The sequence below is a fragment of the Cynocephalus volans genome, chromosome 12 (assembly GCF_027409185.1).
Source record: "Cynocephalus volans isolate mCynVol1 chromosome 12, mCynVol1.pri, whole genome shotgun sequence".
NCBI classification, from domain to species: Eukaryota; Metazoa; Chordata; class Mammalia; order Dermoptera; family Cynocephalidae; genus Cynocephalus; species Cynocephalus volans.
The window spans coordinates 46,315,549-46,337,328 of NC_084471.1; the positions used below are offsets into that span (position 1 = coordinate 46,315,549).

The 21,780-nt window shown below is 36.9% G+C and overlaps 1 protein-coding gene across 1 annotated transcript in view; it reads left to right on the plus strand.

Annotated features, from left to right (window-relative positions):
- Positions 1–21,780, plus strand: part of CAPS2 (calcyphosine 2) — a 73,427-nt gene that overhangs the window by 15,509 nt on the left and 36,138 nt on the right. Inside the window, exons 5-6 of the mRNA XM_063115650.1 lie at positions 430–606; positions 12,896–13,018. Coding sequence (XP_062971720.1) covers positions 430–606; positions 12,896–13,018 — 300 coding nt within the window. The remainder of the gene's footprint in view (positions 1–429; positions 607–12,895; positions 13,019–21,780) is intronic.

Consider the following 21,780-nt stretch of genomic DNA (forward strand, 5'->3'; position numbering starts at 1 on the left):
TTCTAGAAATGGCAACCAGTCCTCAGTATTAGTGATATCCAATTCCTATGACTATTCTGGAAGAAATGATTGACAGTGGAGTTCTTCTGGGGCAGAGGAAAGAAAAGCCTATCTGAAACTTCTAAGAGGAGTTCCTCTGAAATTTGGAATCAAGATTGATCTTTGGCTGGAAAACAAGGTACAAGCTTACTGATATTAAAGTCCAGTGCCCATTCTGAGCAATTCTGTGTTCTCTGATTGGTTAGTGATGCTGTACCAGCTAAAGGTTTTAAATATCACCTCTGTTTAGAACATGGATTTTAACGGTCTGTTTCCTAGGCATAAATGCTAAGGCAAATGATAAACCTGTTAATGTCAATAAGGAAAATTAATAATCACTTTGATTTCTTTTCTGATGTGTAGCATGTTTTTTTTCCCCTTTACCTCTAGGAGCAGGACATAATACCTGAAAATTTGCCAGCACCAACAAGCAAATATAAACTAAAATATCAGCAGTATAAAACTGAAATGAAAGAGGGGTATAAACAGTATAGTCAGAAAAATGCAGAAAAGACAAAATCAAATATCATACATCAACAGTCTCCGAGAAACAAGATAGATGAAAAGGTACTGTATGAGGCTTTATAAAATTCTAATGAAATTTAAAGAAAACAGTACACATATTACTGAAATATCTTTTAGTTTTATATGTCTTATTGTGGTCATAATAAGTGTAATAGGTAACATTTATTTCTATGTGGCAGGGACTATTTTAAGTATTTTACTTGTATTTACTAGTTTGTACTTTACAACAAACCCTAAAGGGTATTACCACCATTTTCAGAAGTGAAAACTTTAGCCATGTGACTTAATCATCTTTTCCCTGTTAGAAGTTTTTCACTCCCTTGGGGTTGGAAGTAAGACAATATTAAATACATGCTTTTGATGTAGCTGTCATGAACTTATTTGTTATCACAGTCTAAGTTTTAACGTTGAAAAGTGGTTTCAGACTTTACAGTGACCCTGTTGTATTCTAAAACTGTCATCATTTCATGACTGTCTTTTGGCTTATTTTGGGAGATTTTTTTTAACCTCATAAATTGCTGAAATTGTTATGCTTTCATTTAATATTAATTAGGTGTAAATTCATCATTCATGATAAAAGAGCATATTAAATATAATAAGTTTAATGGCTTTTCATAAGCATACAGGAAAAAGCAATCTTGGTTTTTGGAAAGAAAGTTTTAGAGACATAGTTTATGATACTACTGACCATAAATAAGAGAACACTTGAACACAGTTCTTAATTCAATTAACTTTCTATAAGAATAATGTATTTTCAGGGAAGTTTGATGTTTGTGTTTGCTTATCATTTTCCTGTAGGTTAAAAAAATTATAAATTTATAAGTAGGTGTGGGATATCAACTATTTTTTTAATCCATGTAGGAACAATATATAACTAAATAAATCACATAGAGGAGCTGAGGGCAGCCACCTCTGACTGGAAGCAGGCAAGAGAGCATGTCCAGGGTCCTAGGCAGGAGCCAAGAATAGCCCTCTGCCTGGAAACAGTCAAGAGAGCACAACTGGGGTCCTAGGCAGGACCTGAGGGCAGCTCTCCACCTGAAGCAAGCAAGAGAGCATACCTGGGATCTTAGGTAGGAACTGAGGGCAGCACCCTCTGCCTGGAAACAGGCAAGAGAGCATGCCCAGTGTCCTAGGCAGGAACTGAGGGCAGCCCCCTCATCCTGAAGCAAGCAAGAGAGCATGCCTGGGGTCCTAGGCAGGAGCCAAGGGCAGCCACCTACACCTGGAAGCATGAAAGACAGCATATCCAGGGTCCTAGGCAAGAGCAAAGGGCAACCCACTTAGTCTAGAAGCAGGCAACAGAGCATACCCGGGGTCCTGGACAGGAGTTGAGGGCAGCACCCCCACCTGGGAACAGGCAAGAGATCATGTCAAAAATACCACTTCCATGTGGGTAGCCCACCACAGCCACTGCCACCACTACAACTGCTGAAAAAGTAGTTCAATGCCACAGCAGTAGCCACAGCCACTGTGCAGATGGCCTGCAAGACACTCAACTGCACTGACACAGGAGTGTCATCAGCAGAGACTGGAAAAGGAAGAAGACATCTCTCTCCTCAAAACCCACCCCAGAGTACTAGAAGCCACTGCTCTACCTGATGACCAGACATCAATGTAAAGATACTAGAAATATGAAAACCTAAGAAAATACACCACCAACAGAATACAGTAATTCTCAAGTACCAGACTTTATAGAGCAGGAAACCCTTGAAATGACTGAAAAGGAATTCTGAGCAACTATCTTAAGGAAAGTCAATGAGATACAAGAAGACTCAGTTAGACAATACAATAAAATGAGAATAAAAAGTCCAGGATATGAAGGAGGAAATTTATGAAGAGTTTAATACATTAAAAAAGAATGTAACAAAACTAATGGGACTAAAAGATTCACTCAGTGAAATGAAAAACACAACCAATAGCTTATGCAGCAGGCTAGAACAAATAGAAGAAATAATTTCTGATGTTGAAGATAGTTTTTTTTTTTTTTAAATAAGCCAGGTGGACAAAAAAAAAGAAAAAAGGAAAAAAAGAATTTAAACAAATGAAGGGAATCTAAGAGAGCTAGCAGACAACCTTAAGCAAACAAACATTCAACCCATGAGTGTTACAGAAGGGGAGGAGAAAGGAAAAGGAATGGAAAACCTACTCAATGAAATAATAACAGAAGATTTCTGAAGTATAGGGGGAGATACGGACCTTTTGATCCAGGATGCTCAAAAAACCCCAAAGAGATTCGACCCAAAATGATCATCTCAACATGCTTTATAGTCAGACTAGCAATGCTCAAAGACAGAGAGAATCTTAAAATAAGCAAGAGAAAATCATGAAGTCACCTATAAGGGAGCCCCTATCAGACTAACAGCTGACATCTCAACAGAAACTACAGGTCAGATGAAAATGGGGTGATATATTCAAAATAGTAAAAGAAAAAAACTGCCTGCCAAGAATAGTATACCTGGCAATGCTATCCTTCAGAAATGAAGGAAAAATAGTGTATTTTCCAGACAAACAAAAACTGCAGGAGTTCACCAACACATGACCAGCCCTACAGGAAATTCTCAGGGAAATCTTGCATCTAGAACACCAAAAATGATAATCACTACTGCAAATACACAGGAAAGAACAAAACCCACTGGTAGAACAAAAATGTAAATGAGAAAGAGAAAGAAACTAAATCTTACTACCACAAAAAACCATAATGACAGTGTAATAATGCCCAGCTTTATTTCCGAGTTTAGTAATTCCAGTCTTTTTTTTTTCTTGGCCCATCTAGATAAAGGTTTGCAAATTTTGTTGATCTTTTTAAAGAATCAACTTTTGGTTTTGTTGATTTTCTCTATTGTTTTTTAATTCCCCATTTCATGTATTTCTGTTGTAATCTTTATATTTACCTGCTTATATTTGCTTTTGGTTTAGTTTTCTCTTCTTTTTCTATTTTCTTAAGGTAGAAGTTTACATTACTGACTTGAGATTTTTCTTATTTTTAATATAGGTGTTTACAAATATAAGTTTTTCTCTTAGCATTACATGAACCCTGCATCCTCTAAATTTTGATAAGTTGTACTTTGACTTTTATCTCAAAGTACTCTCTAATTTCCCTATAATTTTTTTTTTACCCAATGTTTATTTAGGGGAGTGTTGTTTAATTTCTACATATTTGTGCATTTCTTAAATTTCCCTGAGTTATTGTGGTCAGAGAACATATTTTCTATGATCTTAATCTTTTAAAATGTATTAAGACTTGGTTTGTGGCCAAAAATAAAAATAAATAGATCAATCAATTAATCATGTAGAGTTTAGCTGAAAGAGTAAGAGTTTTAATTGGATTATTTGGTACATTTTATCTTAAAACAAATCTTCCAGACCCAAACATATGCACACAAGTCTGGTAATTTGATGTCTATAATACCAGGTAGAATAATTTTCCAACCTTTTAGCACCTAGCCATATTTTATTTGCAGGGTCTACCATGTGATATTTAGGTCACTGTAAAAATGTTAGGAAAATAAAATGAAGGTTTCTCTGGGCAACTGTTTTATAGGGTGGCAGCAAAGTAGTTCAAAATATAATAAAACCAGATGCATTACACTACTTGACTTTAAACTATACTACAAAGCTATAGAACCAAAACAGCATGGTACTGGCATAAAAATAGACAGACAAATGGAACAGAATAGAGAAATCATAAATCAACCCAGGTACTTACAGCTAACTGATCTCTGACAAAGGCACCAAGAATATAAATTGAGTAAAGGACAGCCTCTTCAGTAAATTGTGCTGGGGAAAATGGACATCTATATGGAGAAAAATGAAATTAGACCCGTATCTCTCCCCATATACCAAAATTGACTTAAAATGGGTGAAAGACATAAGTATAAAACCTGAAATTATAATACCTCTAACACAAAACATAGGGGAAACACTTCAGGATGTATGTCTGGGGAAAGACTTTATAAATAAGACCTGAAAAGCACAAGCAACAAAAGAAAAAATAAACAAATGGGCTTACAGCAAACTAAAAAGCTTCTGTGCAGTAAAGGAAACAGTTGACAGGGTGAAAAGACAATGTAAAGAATGGGAGAAAATATTTGCAAACTATACATCTGACAAGAGATTAATATCCAGAATGTATAAGGAACTCAAACAACTTCACTGTAAAAAACCCCCCAAATAATTGCATTAAAAGATGGGCAAAGGAGTTGACTAGAGGTTTTTCAAAGGAAGACGTACAAATGACCAACATGTACATGAAAAACTGCTTAACATCACTAATCATCAGGGAAATGCAAATCAAAACCACAATGATCATCCCAGCTAGACTGGCCATTATCAAAAAGACTTAGAATAACAGATGCTCATGAGGATGTGGAGAATAAGGAACTCTTCTACAGTGTTGTTGGGACTGTAAATTAGTACAGCCATTATGTAAAACAGTATGGAGTTTCCTCAAACAACTACAGATAAAAGTACCATATGGTCCTGAAATCCCACTTCTGGGTATATACCCAAAGGAATGTAAATCACCATGTCGAAGGGATACCTGCACTCCCATGTTCACTGCAGCTCTATTTACAATAGCCAAGACATGGAACCAACCTAACCGTCCATTGACAGATGACTGAATAAGGAAAATGTGGTATGTATGTATATATACCATGGAATACACTACTCAGCCATAAAAAAGAATTAAATACTGCCATTCACAGCAACATGGATGAGCTTGGAGAAAATCGTACTAAGTGAAATAAGCCTGGCACAGAAAGAGAAATACTGCATATCCTTGCTCATAAGTGGGAGCCAAGAAAGAAAGAAAGAAGGAAGGAAATAAAGACCACAATAAATGATGAACTTTCAGGAGAGAACAGACCTATAGTTACTAGAGGTGAGGAAGGAGGAGGTTAAGGAGCAAATGGGTAAGGGATACAAAGAATAATTAGGATTTATAATGGTGAACATGCTAATAATATTGATTTGGTATTCACATACTGTACACAAATAGTGATAATCAAATCTGTCCCCCGTAAACATGTATAATCAAAAATAAATAAATAAATGATTTTTTATAAAAACAAAAATATCAAAAAAGATTTCTAAAATAAAACTTTGATTTCCTTGAACACTTGTTCAGATGAGAACATTTGTTTACTGTTGGTTTAGGACAGGAACAAATATTATATGTAAATCTTTCCATATGATAAATATTTTACATAATATGAATAAAGAGTTTTATTGAAACCAATATTTACATATTTTCTGTTGAAAAAATACTGTTTTGCTTCCTTGATTTTTTAACCTACATTAAAAGTGTGAAATTATTAAGTTTAATGTGTTTTTGGAACAAAACATATTTTTAGCAAAAAAGCTTTTGTAATAAAAGATTTCTGTAGATCCTGTATATAACAGTCTTGTACTCAAGGGGTTTGAGCAACTTATTTTATGTCTTGAAATGTGTAGAATTATGAGAATCACAAATGCTATATAAATAGGCTACTAGTATATTTTATTATAATTACATAAATTGACACTGTAATAGTAATTTTTGAAAATAGAGAAAGTCCCCGATATCAGAAATGGAAGCCCCTCTTTAAAGAAGGGAGCAAGATGTAAATTGATTCTCTTTATTGACAAAGAAAAGCTAAGGTTAGAGTTATTTAGGATCCAGGACAATAACTAAAGGCCATAGCTTTTAAGTAATAAAGCTGATACATGAGTCGACTGATAATCAGTTGAACAATAAAATAAGTTTGATTCTGGTTGATTCTAATGGCAAATATCCTTTGTTGAGTTTTTCTTCCACTTAGTATAAAAAGGTGATGAATCTGTTATTGTCAAATTGTTTTGCTCCCTAAAATGTAAACTTTTGTGTACCCATATATTTTTTAAGTAATGAAACATCTTTAATTAAAACTTGAAAATCATTACACTTTAATTTTTCAGAAAATAATATTAATTCCCTAATTAAATTTATTATTAATCATTCCAGATATATCTTTTTTTTCACTAAGTCTATAAGAAGACAAACCTCCTTTTGGTTTTGGAAATGATCACCATAATTCATTCATTCATTGTTTATTCTTTCAACAAATACCTATTGAATGTTTAACTATATGCAAGTCACCTTTCCAGGCACTGGGGATATCAGTGAATAAAACAGACAAAATTTCCTGCCCTTACTGAGCTTATGTTATAGTGGAAGGAGATAGTATGAAGAGAAAAAAAAATCAGTCAATGGATTGATTAGTCAATCAACTCATCTTGTATGACAGATAATGATAAATGCTATAGATGTAAAGGAACTGGGGAAGTCACAGCTGTAGGTATGGGACAGCAATCTGTATAGGATTACCGAGGGAGAACTTAACCAATAAGATACCTGTAAAGCTAGGGCTAGGGCTCACAGACCCCTCGAGTCTGTTGCACAGACTGGGTCACAAACCCTCCACACACAGGTTTACGAGCTAGCTAATAGGAAAAGGTCCTGGGAGCCATGGGTAAAAAATTAATAGGCTTTATTCAGAGCTAGAAGCAGTCGTCCTAGCGCTTCTCTGAGAGTTCTGAAAAGCACCATGGATCAGAGCTTTATACTCAAGTCCATAACCCAGAACACCTGGGTGCCCATACGCAATTACATTAAGTAGTAATAAGTAACACCTGAGGATATTTACAGCAAATGCTTGGCAAGATTCTGAACATCTGAGGGGCCCTGACCATTTTCCTGTATTTTCCCAACACCCACTATCCAAGCCACTGGGTTATACATACATCTTACTCAAAAGGCTTAGTGGGGGTCTTCCACTTGTAAGGCCTATACTTGCTGTATTGCCCTTTTTGTAGCCCAATAAGCCTGTTCTACTTCCTCAGTCCAATCCCAGAGGGCTCCTTTGTCAATGTGTACAGTGGGTGGGCCATTTGAGCCATATGGGGTACAAAAGCTCTCCAATACCCCAGAAGTCCCAAATATGTCTGTAACTGAGCTACAGTTGTGGGTTGAGGGTATGCCTGCATCTTGTCTTTAATAGCTTCTGGGATGACTCTCAACTTACCTGACCAGACCACTCCTAAGAATTTGACTGACAGCCCAGGTCCTTGCACTTTGGCTGTGTTCATGGCCCACCCACATTGTTCCAAATGGCTTAGCAGCATTTGAGCTCCCTGGGTTAAATCTGCAAGAGAATCAGAGGTTAACAACATGTCATCAATGTAGTGAAACATTGTAACTGTGCTGGGCCTACTCCACTTGGCTAGGTCCCCAACCACTAAACCATGACAGATGGTTGGGCTATGCAGATAACTTTGGGGCAATACTTGAAAGGTCCACTGTCTCCCTTCCCAGGTGAAGGCAAACTAATCTTGGCTATCAGCCGAGCTTGGAATAGAGAAGAAAGCATTTGCAAGGTCCAATACATAATGATAAGTTCCCAGCTGAGTCATCAGCTGATCCATCAAGTCATGAACCAAAGGCATAGCTGCATGCAAAGGAGGCATTACTTTGCATAGTTCTTGATAGTCTACAGTCATTCTCCAGGTACCATCAGGCTTTTTCTCTGGCCATACTGGAGCATTAAATGGGCTATGAGTCAGACGAATAATGCCAACTTTCTCCAACTCCAATATAGTGGCACCTATCTCTGCATGTCCTCCCAGTAGGTGATATTGCTTTACATTAACTACATGTCTTGGCTGGGGTAACACCTGTGGGTCATGTTTAGCATATCCCCGTAACACAGGCTTTACTGTCTGTATTTGTAGCCGAAACTCTCCAACTGTTGTTTGCAGGTGCAAACCATAAAGTACATGCATGCTCAAGATGTATTCAGCTACTGGGGATACAAATACAGTATACACATGAGGGGGCAATCGTCCAATGCTTAATGGCAATGACACAGCTTTGACTTCAATAGTGTGTCCTCCATAGCCATCTGTATGAACTGTGGCCCCTGGAAACTTATCTGGATTGCCATATATCAGACTACGTTACGCACCTGTATCCACCGATGCCAAAACATGCCATACATTTGTCCTCGACCAATGTATTGCCAATTCGATGTGAGGCCTCCAGTCCTTGCCTGCCCCCAAAGGACGAGTACCTTGGCCTGCTCCCTAATCGAAATGGAACATTTCATCTGCCTCCTTGGGAGCAATAAAAAAATCCTTTAAATCCACTGAGCATATTTGCTACCTGTGTCCAGACATTTAGCAGGGTGTAATTGCTGCCACAAGGGAAACAGGACTGCATTTGGCTGCCAGTCAGTTTTCTTGCTATCAGCCCCTGCTGCAAGCAAGTCAAGCCACATCTGCTTATGGTTAGTCTTGCTTGGTCCCCTTGGAATAAAATCCTGAGCATGTCTTAGGAGTTTGGTCTTAGCCACCTTTCAGATCCCTTTTTCTTGTCTCTTTTTCTCTACTTCATGGCTGGCTATCATGGTCATTACTTCATGTATAGGATGACCAATGTATGGGGCCCATATGGCCATCAGTGACCTAAAGGACACTGATGGGGCATTTTGCAGCACTATGTCTCTCATGCTGCCTGTAAAACTTTCATCATCTGGGCCATGGGGGTTTACATTAAATATGGACTGCCGCATCTCCAGCTCCCGAATTATTTGAACCAACTCAGAATGTGTTTGCCGTTTACTCACAATCTTGGGCAGTTCTGCAGTATTTGCCCACACAGTTTGGGCAGCTGCATTCACCCATTCCATTAAAGAGTGATTACCTGGCCCTTGTGCATATCTGCAGCTATTCTGTAGCTGCTGCCTCAGGGACAGGTGCATGATAATGAAGGCCAGCTTTTCCATCTCCTCACCAGAGCATATCACACTATCCACCCCTAGGTCCCATAACCTCAGCAGCCAAGCAGCCAGGGGCTCCCCCTGTTTCTGCTGGAACTGTCTCCCCAAGTCAACGAATTCAACCTGGGTATACAGGACATAGTTAGTGAATTGGGTCACCTGTGGATCACCTGCTGGTGTTCTGCCTGGTCCTATATGCTGCTCATGCTTCACTTTCTGTTGCATGACAGGTCATGCCTGGAGATGCATGGTCTCCCCCAACTCACCACTGGGTTTGTCGTTCTCCATGGTGTGAGAGGCAGGGGAGCCCAGTCACAGCACATCATCCTCCAGAACAATTATCTGTGCTTCCAACAACTCTACTTTCTTCTTTAAATCTCAATCAGATTGCAACAAAGTGAGCAGTAGCCAGGCTCCAGTCAGCAGAAAAGTGGCCACCGGGCACTGCATACTCAAGGACAGCCACATTTCTTCCCCCTCCCTAAGGGCTTTCTGAGGCCATGTTACTTCATGGAGTACCTGGTCTATGCTGACTTGCAGTATAGCAAGTAGCAACCAGATCCTGGTCCACAGGAAAGTGACTATAGGGCACAACATATTCAGGAGTAGCCACATTTCCTTCCTCTCCCAAGGGGCTTTTGGCTCCTGTACCTGCTCAAAATCCTGCTGACTACACCAATTTTAAACTAGGACTAGGGCTCACAGACCATTTCGTATATCTTCCCAATAATAGCTTTTTAGCACACACCTGAAAGAGGTGAAGAGCAAGTCAGGAGAAACTAAATGTCATGAAGTAGGAATGAGCATGGAATGTGTAAGAACTATCGAGGAGGACAGTGTGGTCAGAGAAGGGAGAGCAAGGGAAGGATGGGAGGAGATCATCAGGGAATTAAAGGAAGTCTCGGAGGTAGATCAGCGAGGGCTCCTAGGCCATGTAAGGAATTTGCCTTTTGCTGTGAGGCAGAAAGCTACTTCGTTCTGTTGAGAATAGGCCAAACCTGGAAGCAGGAAGACCTCTGAGGAGGCTATCACAATAATCTCGGCAAGATATAATGCTGAAGGTTTGGACTGGACCCAGATGGTGCTAGTAGCAGACCTGGATAAGAAATCGTCTCATGAAGTCAGATTTACTGATGGATTTGTCGTACGCTTGAGGGAAAGGGGAGATCAAGAATGACTCTACCTGGATGAATCTGTAGGACATTATGCTAAATGAAATAAGCCACAGAGAGACAATATTGTATGTTGTCACTTACATGTGCAATCTAAAAAGATCAAAATCATAGAAGTGTAATGTAGGGGAAATATAGGAAAATGGTCAGGGCCCCTCAGATGTTCAGAATCTTGCAGGGCATTTGATGTAATAATCAGGCACGTATGCCCAGGTATTCCTTGGTTATTGTCTAATGTAATTGTGCATGTGCACTCAGGTGTGCTGGGTTATGGACTTAAGTATAGAGGATGAGTGGCTCTGATCCACAGGGCCCCCTGCCCCTGGGATGCCCCCGGGAGGGCCATGGGGAGGCTGCTACTGTTGCTGCAAGCTGTTGCTGCCAGTGCCCCAGGGATGCCCTGAGAGGCGACTGCCACTGCTGCTTCTGCTGCTACTGCTGCTGTAAGCTGCTGCTGCTACTGCTGAGGACTGAGCTCATGTTGTCTGTCAGTGGCTCCTGGAATCTTTCCCAGTCACCTAGCATGGACCTGCGTGTGTGGGGTCTGTGACCCAGTCTGGCATGTGAGGGGTCTGCGACTCAGTCCGTACAATGGGTTTGAAGGGTTCGAGCCCTAGCCCTGAGAATACAAATGGAAACTTAGTATAACTAAAATAATGAAATGTTTTGGCTTTAATTATGAAATGCTTAGCCATACAATTAGTGTAGCTATTGCTTTAACCTGACAATTTTCGTAGTCATGTAGCTTTACACCTAGAGTAGAATGGTGGTTGCCAGGGGCTGGGAGCTTGAGGAAATGGGTGATGTTGGTCAAAGGTACAAATTTTCAGTTATAAGATGAATAAATTCTGAAGATCTGATAAACACATAGTGATTATAGTTACTAACGCTATATTTTTTACTTAAAATTTGATGAGAGCAGATTATAAATGACCTCACTTCCAAAACACACAGAAATAGTAACTATGTGTGGTGATGGATGTGTTAATTAATTTGATTGTGGTAATCATTACACAATGTATACATATATCAAGTCATCATTTTGTACACCTTAAATATATACAATTTTGTTTGTCAATTAAATATTGTAAAATAAAAAAGCTTTTGGCTTGAGTAGTTGCCATTAACTGGAGTGGGGGGAAGGCTACAAGGAAGTCTGGTTTAGGGAGGTTAAATTTGAAGTACAGATGGAAATGTCACTGTTTTCCTTTCATATAAGGTTAAATACAAACTGAAACAAAATAAAATCCTTTTGAAAGTTTTTTTTCCAATGTAAACATAATGGAGAACTTTTCTTAAACATATTTCTTAAATTAACCTCCTTAATTTACCTTATATAATGCTAAGCATCTTTTGGTGCCTTTTAAAATAAATCACTATTTAGGAAAAACAGGTATATTAGTGGGTAAATAAATAAAATTATAAAATGTCCTCATAAATTGATTTTTAAATAGTAAATGATTGAACAAGATTCATTATTCATTCATTGAATAATTATTTGTAGAATTTGTCTATGTGTGGTTCTGTTGTTGCAGTAGGGATACAGCAATAAAAATAGCAAGCAAGTTTCCTGCCCTCATGTAACTTATAATACAAGAGACAGGCAATAAATCCTTAACAAATATACAGTAAAATTTTATGTAGCTATCAAAGGTCATGAAGACACAGCAGAGTATGAAGATGGAGTGTGATCTTTCTAGGAAGTTCTAAAGTAAGAATAAGCCCTAGGAGAAGAACTCTTGAAGTGTATAAGTTTTTGACAAGTTGCTATCCTGTTAGGACATCTTTTTTTGTTAAGGTAATATAAGCACATCGCATAAACAGAAAAATTTTGTGTTTATATCTTAAGCATCCCAAAAGATCCTTTACCTGAAAGATTACACTCATCTTTTAGTACTTTACTTCTAAATTTAATTTTATAAGTGAGTGGCTATGCCCACATTTATTAATTTTACAAAGATTAAACATGGACAATAATAGTTATAAATAGTTGTTACCTTTTATTTAATGCTTCCTTACTGTGTGTCAGGTACTTTTCATAAATGTTAGACATGTATCGTCTCATTTAATCCTTTTTCTGGTGAAGTGGTTACTATTATTAATTCCCATTATGAGTAAACCAAGGCACAGAGAGGTCATCTAGCTGGAAAGTACAAGAGCTGGATTCAAACAGGCAATCTGATTACCAGAACCTGTACTCTTAACTTCTATATGATTATTTATATATTATTAACATCTTAACTTCTATATGATTATTTATATATGATTTATATGATTCAGTGGTTATTTATTCCCTGATTTTGTTAAAAACAAATATCCTAAATATGTGTATGATGGTTCATTTATTGCTTTCATGTTTAGTGTGTGCAAGGTGAAGAAGCCAGAACGAATGACCTTACAACTCTGGATAGGAAAGCCCTCTTACAGCAAGGTTATGCAGACAACCCTTACACTACACAACAGAGTGCAAGAAAATCAGATGCAGTAAGTTATTAGTGTTTTTATTATTTGATAAGCCATTAAGATAATTTTCCTTATAAGATCTTACAGGCTTATAATGGAGTAAATAATTGCAACAATTGAATTTGGACTTAGGTGAATATTTATTAAAGTGAAAATCGAGTCCTTGTTTTAATAAATGATTGACTATTGCATATTTTCTGTGGAAAATTGTCTTGCATCTATGAGAGTTTGTAAACATTTAGTTTATACTGTTCAAAATGTTAATTGGCAGCTATTTATGTTAGTGGACTTATTTGGCATCTCCCCCTCATCCCAAAAAGTAGCCTGGTTATTTTTCTGAAAATCCTAAGCTACTAACACTGGAGAAATTCATGTCAGTTAAGGAAATGGCTAGGAATGAAGTAATTTTTCTTTAGGAAAAGTGAAGCAAAACTCCCGACTCTCTCTACTAACTTTAAATTATGTCTTTTACAAAACCACTTAAATTTATGTGTATTGCTTAGACCAGTCCTAGTAAAAATAGATAATTATATCATTTCTGTAGTGTAAGGGAATCAAACTGTTTGAAGTTAGAGTCGACTGGCTCTAAGACACTCTCCAGGTGATTAATTTCTTAGGCATACCTGTAACAGATTGATGGAATATGAGTGTGGTAGCTTAAAAGTTGGGAAAACTGTGGTTTAGATAGACTAAATAATAATAAAGCAATATGGATTCAGCTACTTACATTATCATTATTGTTGAGGAGAATTTCATTTGTGTCACAATGATCTGGAATCAATATGTTATGAATTAATCAATATGTTATGTAGTCAGTCTCTGGACTAGGTTAACTGATTTTATGTGGATGTCTCAAGTTGTGAATTTGTTACAGTTCTTTCACTAAAACCACATATATTATTTTCTATGCTTTTTATTATTTAGATATTTATGCTTGATAGAATAAGCAGTATTACCAGGATTATCCTAAAAATAAAAAAGCTACTTTATAAGGCAAAATGGTGTTCCAAATAAGGCTTATTTTGATACATTCCTGAAATTATATTTGAAAGTGATGTTATCAATGCTTAAGACCCATTGAGTATTTTTCTTGATATAACCCAAAGCTATCTGGGTGTTAGTGGATTTCTTTTCCTTACAATTACATTATTAGTGGCAATATATCTAGATTCATCATCAAGTAAATAATTAGTAACACTCATTTATCTGTTTTTTTCCCCCATAAAGTGAAGTGTTTATATGAATAAGCTTTCAAGGCATCTGAAATTAGTACCAATTTGTTTTTTTAAATGTGGTTAGAAACTTCTTAAAAATATATTTATTTTTATTTTGTTTATTTTTTATTGCAATCTAATTGATTGTATGTATATGTGGTTACAGTGTTAAATATCATACCTGCATACAATATGTCATGCTCAAATCAGGATAATTAGTATATCCAACATTACATGATGTAATCAATTTTTGTGGCCTATTACCCATTTCTCACTAATCTTCCTCCCTTCCCACTCTGGTGGCTTCAGTTCTCTCCTTTTGAAAGTTCAGTGAATTATTGTGATTGTTTATCATTCTTTTTTAATTTACTTTTTTATTTTTTTAACTCCCACTTATAAATGAGGACATGCAGTATTTCTCTTTCTGTGCCTGGCTTATGTCAACTAACCTAATTTTCTCCAAGTTCATCCATGTTGCTGCAGATGGCAGAATTTCATTCTTTTTTATGGCAGTGTAGTATTCCGTTGTGTATATATACCAATGTATATTTTCCTTATGCAGTTGTCTGCTGATGGACATTTAGGTGGGTTCCAACTCTTGGCTATTGTAAATACAGCTGTGATTAACATGGGAGTGTAGGTATTCCTTCAACATGATGATTTCCATTCCTTTGGGTATATAACTATCACTTCTCATTATGTGACAGAGATGCAAAGATTACTCAGAGCCCAAATATTAAAAGCAATGAGAAGCCTGAGGGGACTGCACTGAGACAACTCCTTCAAGAAGGGAGAAACAAGGTGCAGCCCCAAGTTGGTATTTGCTTCAGCTTTTATTGTAAAGACAAGGAAATACAAGAGAAAAAATAACTTAATCAATTATTTGAAAAAGGAACAAAAATAAATTGGCTATGAGGCAATCCCAATCTCTGGAAAATACCTTGAGAAACAAAGGAAAGGGAGTGAAGCTGGGTAAGAAATGACCTGAATATTCTTTTCTAATCTAGCAGAAACTATTTGCTGTTTTCAGCGCATGCTGTTTTCAACACTTAGGTTCTACATAAGTGCACTTACGACTTTTGCCCTTTGTGCACTCCCTGTTCTTTGTCAAGCCTATGTACTCCCACATATAACCAGAAGTGGGATTGCTGGACCATATGATAGTTCTATCTGTAGTTGTTTGAGGAACCTCTATACTGTTTTCCATAATGGCTGCACTAATTTACAGTCCCACCAACAGAGGGTTCCTTTTTCTCCGCAACCTCACCAGCATTTATCATTCTCAGTCTTTTGGATATCAGCTATCCTAACTGGAGTGAGAAGTTATCTCACTATGGTTTTGATTTGCATTTCCCAAATGCTGAATGATGTTGAGCATTTTTCATGTGTCTGTTGGCCATTCGTATATCTTCCTTTGAGAAGTGCCTATTCAGCTCTTTTGCTCATTTTTTAATTGAGTTTTTTGGTTTTTTGCTGTAAAGTTGTTTGAATTCCTCATATATTCTGGATATTAATCCTTTGTCAGATGTATATTTTGGAAATATTTTCTCCCACTCTGTTGGTTGTCTTTTAACTCTGTTAATTGTTTCTTTTGCTGTGTAGAAGCTTTTTAGTTTGATATAATCCCATTTGTTTATTTTTCCTGTGGTTGCCTGAACTTTTGGGGTCATATTCATGAAGTCCGTACCCAATCCTACTTCCTGGATTGTTACCCCATGTTTTCTTTAAGGAGTTTTATAGTTTTAGGGTGTATATTTAATTCTTTAATCCATTTTCAGTTGAATTTGGTATATGGTGAGAGGTATGGGTCTAGTTTCATTCTCCTGCATATGGATATCCAGTTTTCCCAGCACTATTTGCTGAAGAGGCAGTCTCTTCCCCACTGTGTAGACTTGGTGCCTTTGTCAAAGATCAGATGGCTGTACATGTATGGGTTGATTTCTGGATTCTGGATTCTATTCCATTGATCCGTGAGTCTGTTTTTATGCCAGTACCATGCTGCTTTTGTTATTATAGCTTTGTAGAATAATTTAAAGTCAGGTAGTGTTATGCCTCCAAGTTTTTTTTTGTTATTCCATATAAATGTCTGGATAGTTTTTTCCATTTCTGAGAAAAATGTCATTGGAATTTTGATGGGGGTTGCATTGAATTTGTAAATCACTTTGGGTAGATTTTTACAATGTTAATTCTTCCAGTCCAAGAGCATGGGATATCTTTCCATCTTCTTGTGTCCTCTTTAATTTCTTTCAACAGCAGTTTGTAGTTCTCTTTGTACAGACTTTTCACATCCTTGGTTAACTTTATTCCTAAGTATTTTATTTTTTTGTTGGCTATTATAAATGGGCTAGCTTGATTTTTTTTTTCTGCAGGTTCACTGTTGGAGTCTTATTTATAAAGTCTTTGCCCAGTCCTGCTTCCTGAAATTTTCCCCTATGTTTTCTTTAAGGAGTTTTATAGTTTCATGTCTTATATATGAGACTTTAGTCCCTTTTGAGTTGATTTTAGTGTATGATGAGAAGTGCAGGTCTATTTTTGTTTTTCTGTGTATGGATGTCCAATTTTCCCAGCACCATCTATTGAAGAGTCAGTCTTTTAACTAATGTATGTCCTTGTTGCCTTTGTCAAAGATTAGTTGACTGTATGTATGTGAGCTGATTTCTGGGTTCTCTATTCTGTTCCATTGGGTGAAGTGTATTTTTATGCCAGTTCTTTGCTGTTTTGGTTACTATAGCTTTGTAGTATAGTTTGATGTCAGGTAGTGTCATGCCTCTGGCTTTATTTATTTATTTATTTTTGCTCAGGATTGCTTTTGTTATTTGGGGTCTTTTGCTGTTCCAGATAAATGTTAGGATTTTTTTTCTATTTCTTTGAAGAATGTCATTGGTATCCTGATAGAGATTGCACTGAATTAGTAGATCACTTTGGGTGGCATGGACATTTTGACAATGTGGATTCTTCCAATCCAAGAGTATAAAGTGTCTTTCCATCTTTGTGTCTTTTTAAATTTCTTTCAGCAGTGATTCATAGTTCTCATTGTACAGATCTTTCATCTCCTTAGTTAAATTGATTCCCAGGTCTTTTATTTTTTTGGTGACTATTGTAAATGGCCTTGCTTTCTTGATTTATTTTTCTGGTAGGTCATTGTTGAACTATAAAAATGCCTGATTTTTATATATTGGTTTTGTATCCTGCAACTTTACTGAATAATTTATCAGCTCTAAGAGATTATTATTAGTAGTAGTAGTATTTGTAGAGTCTTTAGTTTTTTCTCCATGTGAGATCATGTCATATGCATATAGGGACAGGTTGATTTTGTCTTTTCCAATCTGGATGCCCTTTATTTCTTTGTCTTGTCTGATTGCCCTGGCTAATACTTCCAATAGTATGTTAAATAGGAGCGGTGAGAGTGGACATCCTTGTTTTGTTCCTGTTGTTCCCATTCAGGATGATATCGGTGGTGGGTTTGTTGTATATGGATTTTATTGTGTTGAGATACTTTCTTTCTCTACCTAATTTGCTGAGAGTCATTATCATGAAGGGATGGTGAATTTTGTGAAATGCTTTTTCTGCACCTATTGAGATAATCATGTGGTTTTTGTCATTGATTTTGTTGATTTGGTGTATCACATTTATTGACTTATGTATGTTGAACCATCCTTGTATTGTAGAATGAATTTCACTTGATCATGGTGTTTTTTTTGTGTTGTGCTGCTCTATTCTATTTGCTGATATTTTGTTGAGGATTTTTGTGTCTGTGTTCATCAGAGATATTGGCCTGTAGTTTTATTTATTTATTTATTTATTTTTGTATCTTTGTCTGGTTTTGGTGTCAGGGTAATGCTAGTCTCATAAAGTGAATTCTGGAGAAAGGCCTCTGTTTCAATTTTTAAGAATAGTTTGAAGAGAATTGGTATTAATTCCTCTTTAAAGATTTGGTAGAATTCAGCAGTGAAGCCATCAGGTCCTGGGCTTTTCTTCATTGGGAGATTCCTGAGTAATGCTTCAATCTTGTAGCTTTTTACTGGTTTTCTGTTTCTTCTTGGTTCAGTCTTGGTAGTTTGTATGTGTCCAGAAATTTATCCATTTCCTTCAGGTTTTCACATTTGTTGGCATATAGTTGTTTATAATAGTCTCTAATTACTTGTTTTATTTCTGTGGTATTGGTCATAAAGTATCCTTTTTGATTCTTGATTTTTGTTATTTGGGTCATCTGTCTCCTGTTTTATTTAGCCAGCTAACGGTTTTCTATTTTGTCTTCTCAGGAAACAAACTTTCTTTCATTGATCTTTTGTATCATTTTATATTCATTTCATCTCTATTTCATTTAGTTCTGCTCAAATGTTAATTATTTCTTTCCATTTACTAATTTGGGGATTGGATTATTCTTGTTTTCCTTGATCTTTGAGGTGTAGCATTAGATCATTTATTAGAAATGTTTCTATTCTTTTTATGTAAGCATCTATTGCAATAAACGTTCCTCTTAGTATTGCTTTTGCAGCATTCCACTGGTTTTGGTATGCTGTATCTTTATTTTCATTAGTTTCAAGAAATTTTTTGATTTCCTGTTTAATTTCTTCTTGGACCCACAGGTCATTTAGGAGCATATTGCTTAATTTCCATTTATTTGTACAGTTTCCAGAGTTTCACTGGTTATTGATTTCCAGTTTTAATTCATTATGGTCTGAAAAGAAAGATACTTGAAATGATGTAAATTTTTAAAAATTTCTTGAAGCTTGATTTATGACCTAACATGTGGTCTATCCTGGAGAATGTTCCATGTGCTGATGAGAAGATGGTATATTCTGTAGTTGTTGGATGAAATGTTCTGTAGATATCTGGCAGGTCTGATTGGTCTAATGTTTAGTTTAAATCCTATGTTTCTCTACTGATTTGTTTGCCTAGAGGTTCTGTCCAATGCTGAGAGAAAAGTCTTCAGGTCCCCGACTATTATAGTATTGGGGTCTATCTCTTTCTTTAAGTCTGATAGTGTTTGCTTTATATATCTCACAGCTGTGGTTGTTGGGTGCATATATATTTATAATTGTTATGTCTTTTTGCTGGATAGATCCCTTTATCATTATATAATGGCCTTCTTTGTCTCTTTTTATGGTTTTTGGTTTAAAGTCTATTTTATCTTATGTAAGAATAGCTACTCCTCTGGTTTTTGGTTTCCATTTGCATGGTATGTCTTTATCAATTCCTTTACCACTAATCTGTTTCTTTCTTTACAAATGAGTTGAGTCTCTTGATGACAGCGTATAGTTGGGTCTAGCTTTTTAATCCAATCAGTCAGTCTGTGTTTTTTGGGGGGTGGGAAATTTAATCCATTTACATTTTGGGTTGTTATTGAAATGTATTGTCTTACTCCTGACATTTAATCAATTTTCATTTGGATGTTTTAAATATCTTTTGTTCCTTTCTCCCCTTTTATTGTTTGTCTTCTTTGTTTCTTGGGTTTTTGATGTGGTAATATATAGTTTCTTTCTATCTCTCATTTTAATTTTTGTTCGACCAGTGGGTTTTGTTCTTTCTTGTGGGTTCATTGTAATGATTATCTCTTTTCAGATTCCAGATGCAGAACTCCGTTGAGGACTTCTTGTAGGGGTGGTCTTGTGGTGGTGAACTCTAGCAGTTTTTGTTTGTCTGGGAAATAACTATTTCTCCCTCATTTCCGAAGAATATACTTCCTGGGTATAGTATACTTGACTGTCAGTTTTTTTTTCTTTTAGTATTTTGAATATGTCATTCCATTGCCTTATGACCTGTAGATTTTTTGTTGAGAAGTCTGCTGTTAATCTAATGGGGGCTCCCTTATGGGTGACTTTTCACTTTACTCTTTCTTCTTTTAAGATTCTCTCTTTGTCTTTGAGCTTTGCCAGTTTGACTATAAAGTGTCTCAGAGAGGACCTTTTTGGATTGAATCTGGGAATCTTTGAGACTCCTGGGTCAGAAGGTCCATATCTCTCCCTATACCGGGAAAGTTTTCCACTATTATTTAATTAAATAGGTTTCCAATGCCTTTTCTTTTCTCTTACACTTCTGGAACACCCATAATTTGAATGTTTGTGTGCTTAAGGTTGTCTACTAACTCTCTTAGATTTCCTTCATTTTCTTTGATTCTTTTTCCTTTTTTTCTTTTTTATTTTTTCTGTCTGTCTGGGTTATTTTGAAAAGACTGTCTTCAAGGTCAGAAATTCTTTCTTCTGCTTGCTATAACCTGCTGCTTAAGCTCTTGGTTGTGTTTTTTATTTTGTTGAATGAATCCTTCAATTTCAGCATTTCTGTTGTATTCATTTTTTAAGGCACTAATCTCTTTGTAAATTTCTTCCTTCATATCCTGGATGCTTTTTCTTATTTCATTGTGTTGTCTGAATTTTCTTGTATCTCATTGAGTTTCCTTAAGATTGTTGCTCAGAAGTCCTTTTCAGTCATTTCAAGGGTTTCCTCCTCTATGGAGTCTGGTACTTGAGAATTATATTCCTTTAGTGGTGTCATATTTTATTGTTGTTGTTGTTTTTCTTCTTATTTCTAGTCTCTATGTTGATGTGTGGTCATCTGAGAGAACAATTGCCTGTTCTGTTATCTTTAAGTGGGATTGAGGAGAGATACTTCCTCTTGTAAATTTTTTTATATTGACCATTGAGTAGGGTGTTTAGTGTTTTAGTATTAGTTCCAGGTAGACACAGTAGTGTAGTCTCTGTGTGGGTACTTCAGCTATATTCAGTGTTGGAGTTGCATGTGGGTACCTCCATAGCCAAGGCCCTGGAAAACTTAGTGATTCCTTGCCAGGGTTAGTGACACTATGTTGGTTCATTGAGTATGTGGGCAAGCTCTTACATTCTTGGGAGAAGTGCCTTGGTGCCCAGTCACTCTTTTGCTGGGGTGGGTGACCCTGGGAAGGCTTGTTGGCACTCCAACTAGTGTCTTGTGACCCTGATGGGTGCACTGGGTTATACTGGTTATACTAGAGTTCCTCAGTTTGAATGCATGACACTTGGTAGGGTTTCTCTTTCCTCTTTCCTATTGTCACAATTTCCTCCTGGGTCTTTGCTTCTCCTGGTTGAGGGATGATTTGATGATGATTGGGAATTTCTTCCTTACTCTATTTAGTATTTCCATTCTTGGGGCATTCTGCCTGTGTCTCTCCCCAGATCAAGGCTATGATATGTGGGCTGTGCACATACCTTTCACACCTAGGTGTGCTACCAAGTGTGGCAGTGTAATTCCCCTTGTGCGTTGAGCCACTGGGTCACAGGTCTGTGCTCACTCACTGATTTCCCCAAGCTCTGCTGGTGAATCTCCTTGTGTCAATGTGCTCAAGTGGTCAATGGGTCACCTGCATGATGGAGGTGGCTTCTGCTGTGCTGCCAAGCTGCCCTTGCAGCAGAAGTTGCTGTTGTGATGGCTGTGGTGGACCACAAACACAGCAGCAGTGTCTGAGGTTCTTGTGCTTGCTTCCTGCCTCCTCTCAGTCCAGTTTTGTTTCTATAAGCTCTGTGAAGGAGACTGCAGTTCCTTGGTTCTCCTGTGGATTGAGGGGTTGGCATAGGCTGTGGGTTAAGATCTCTG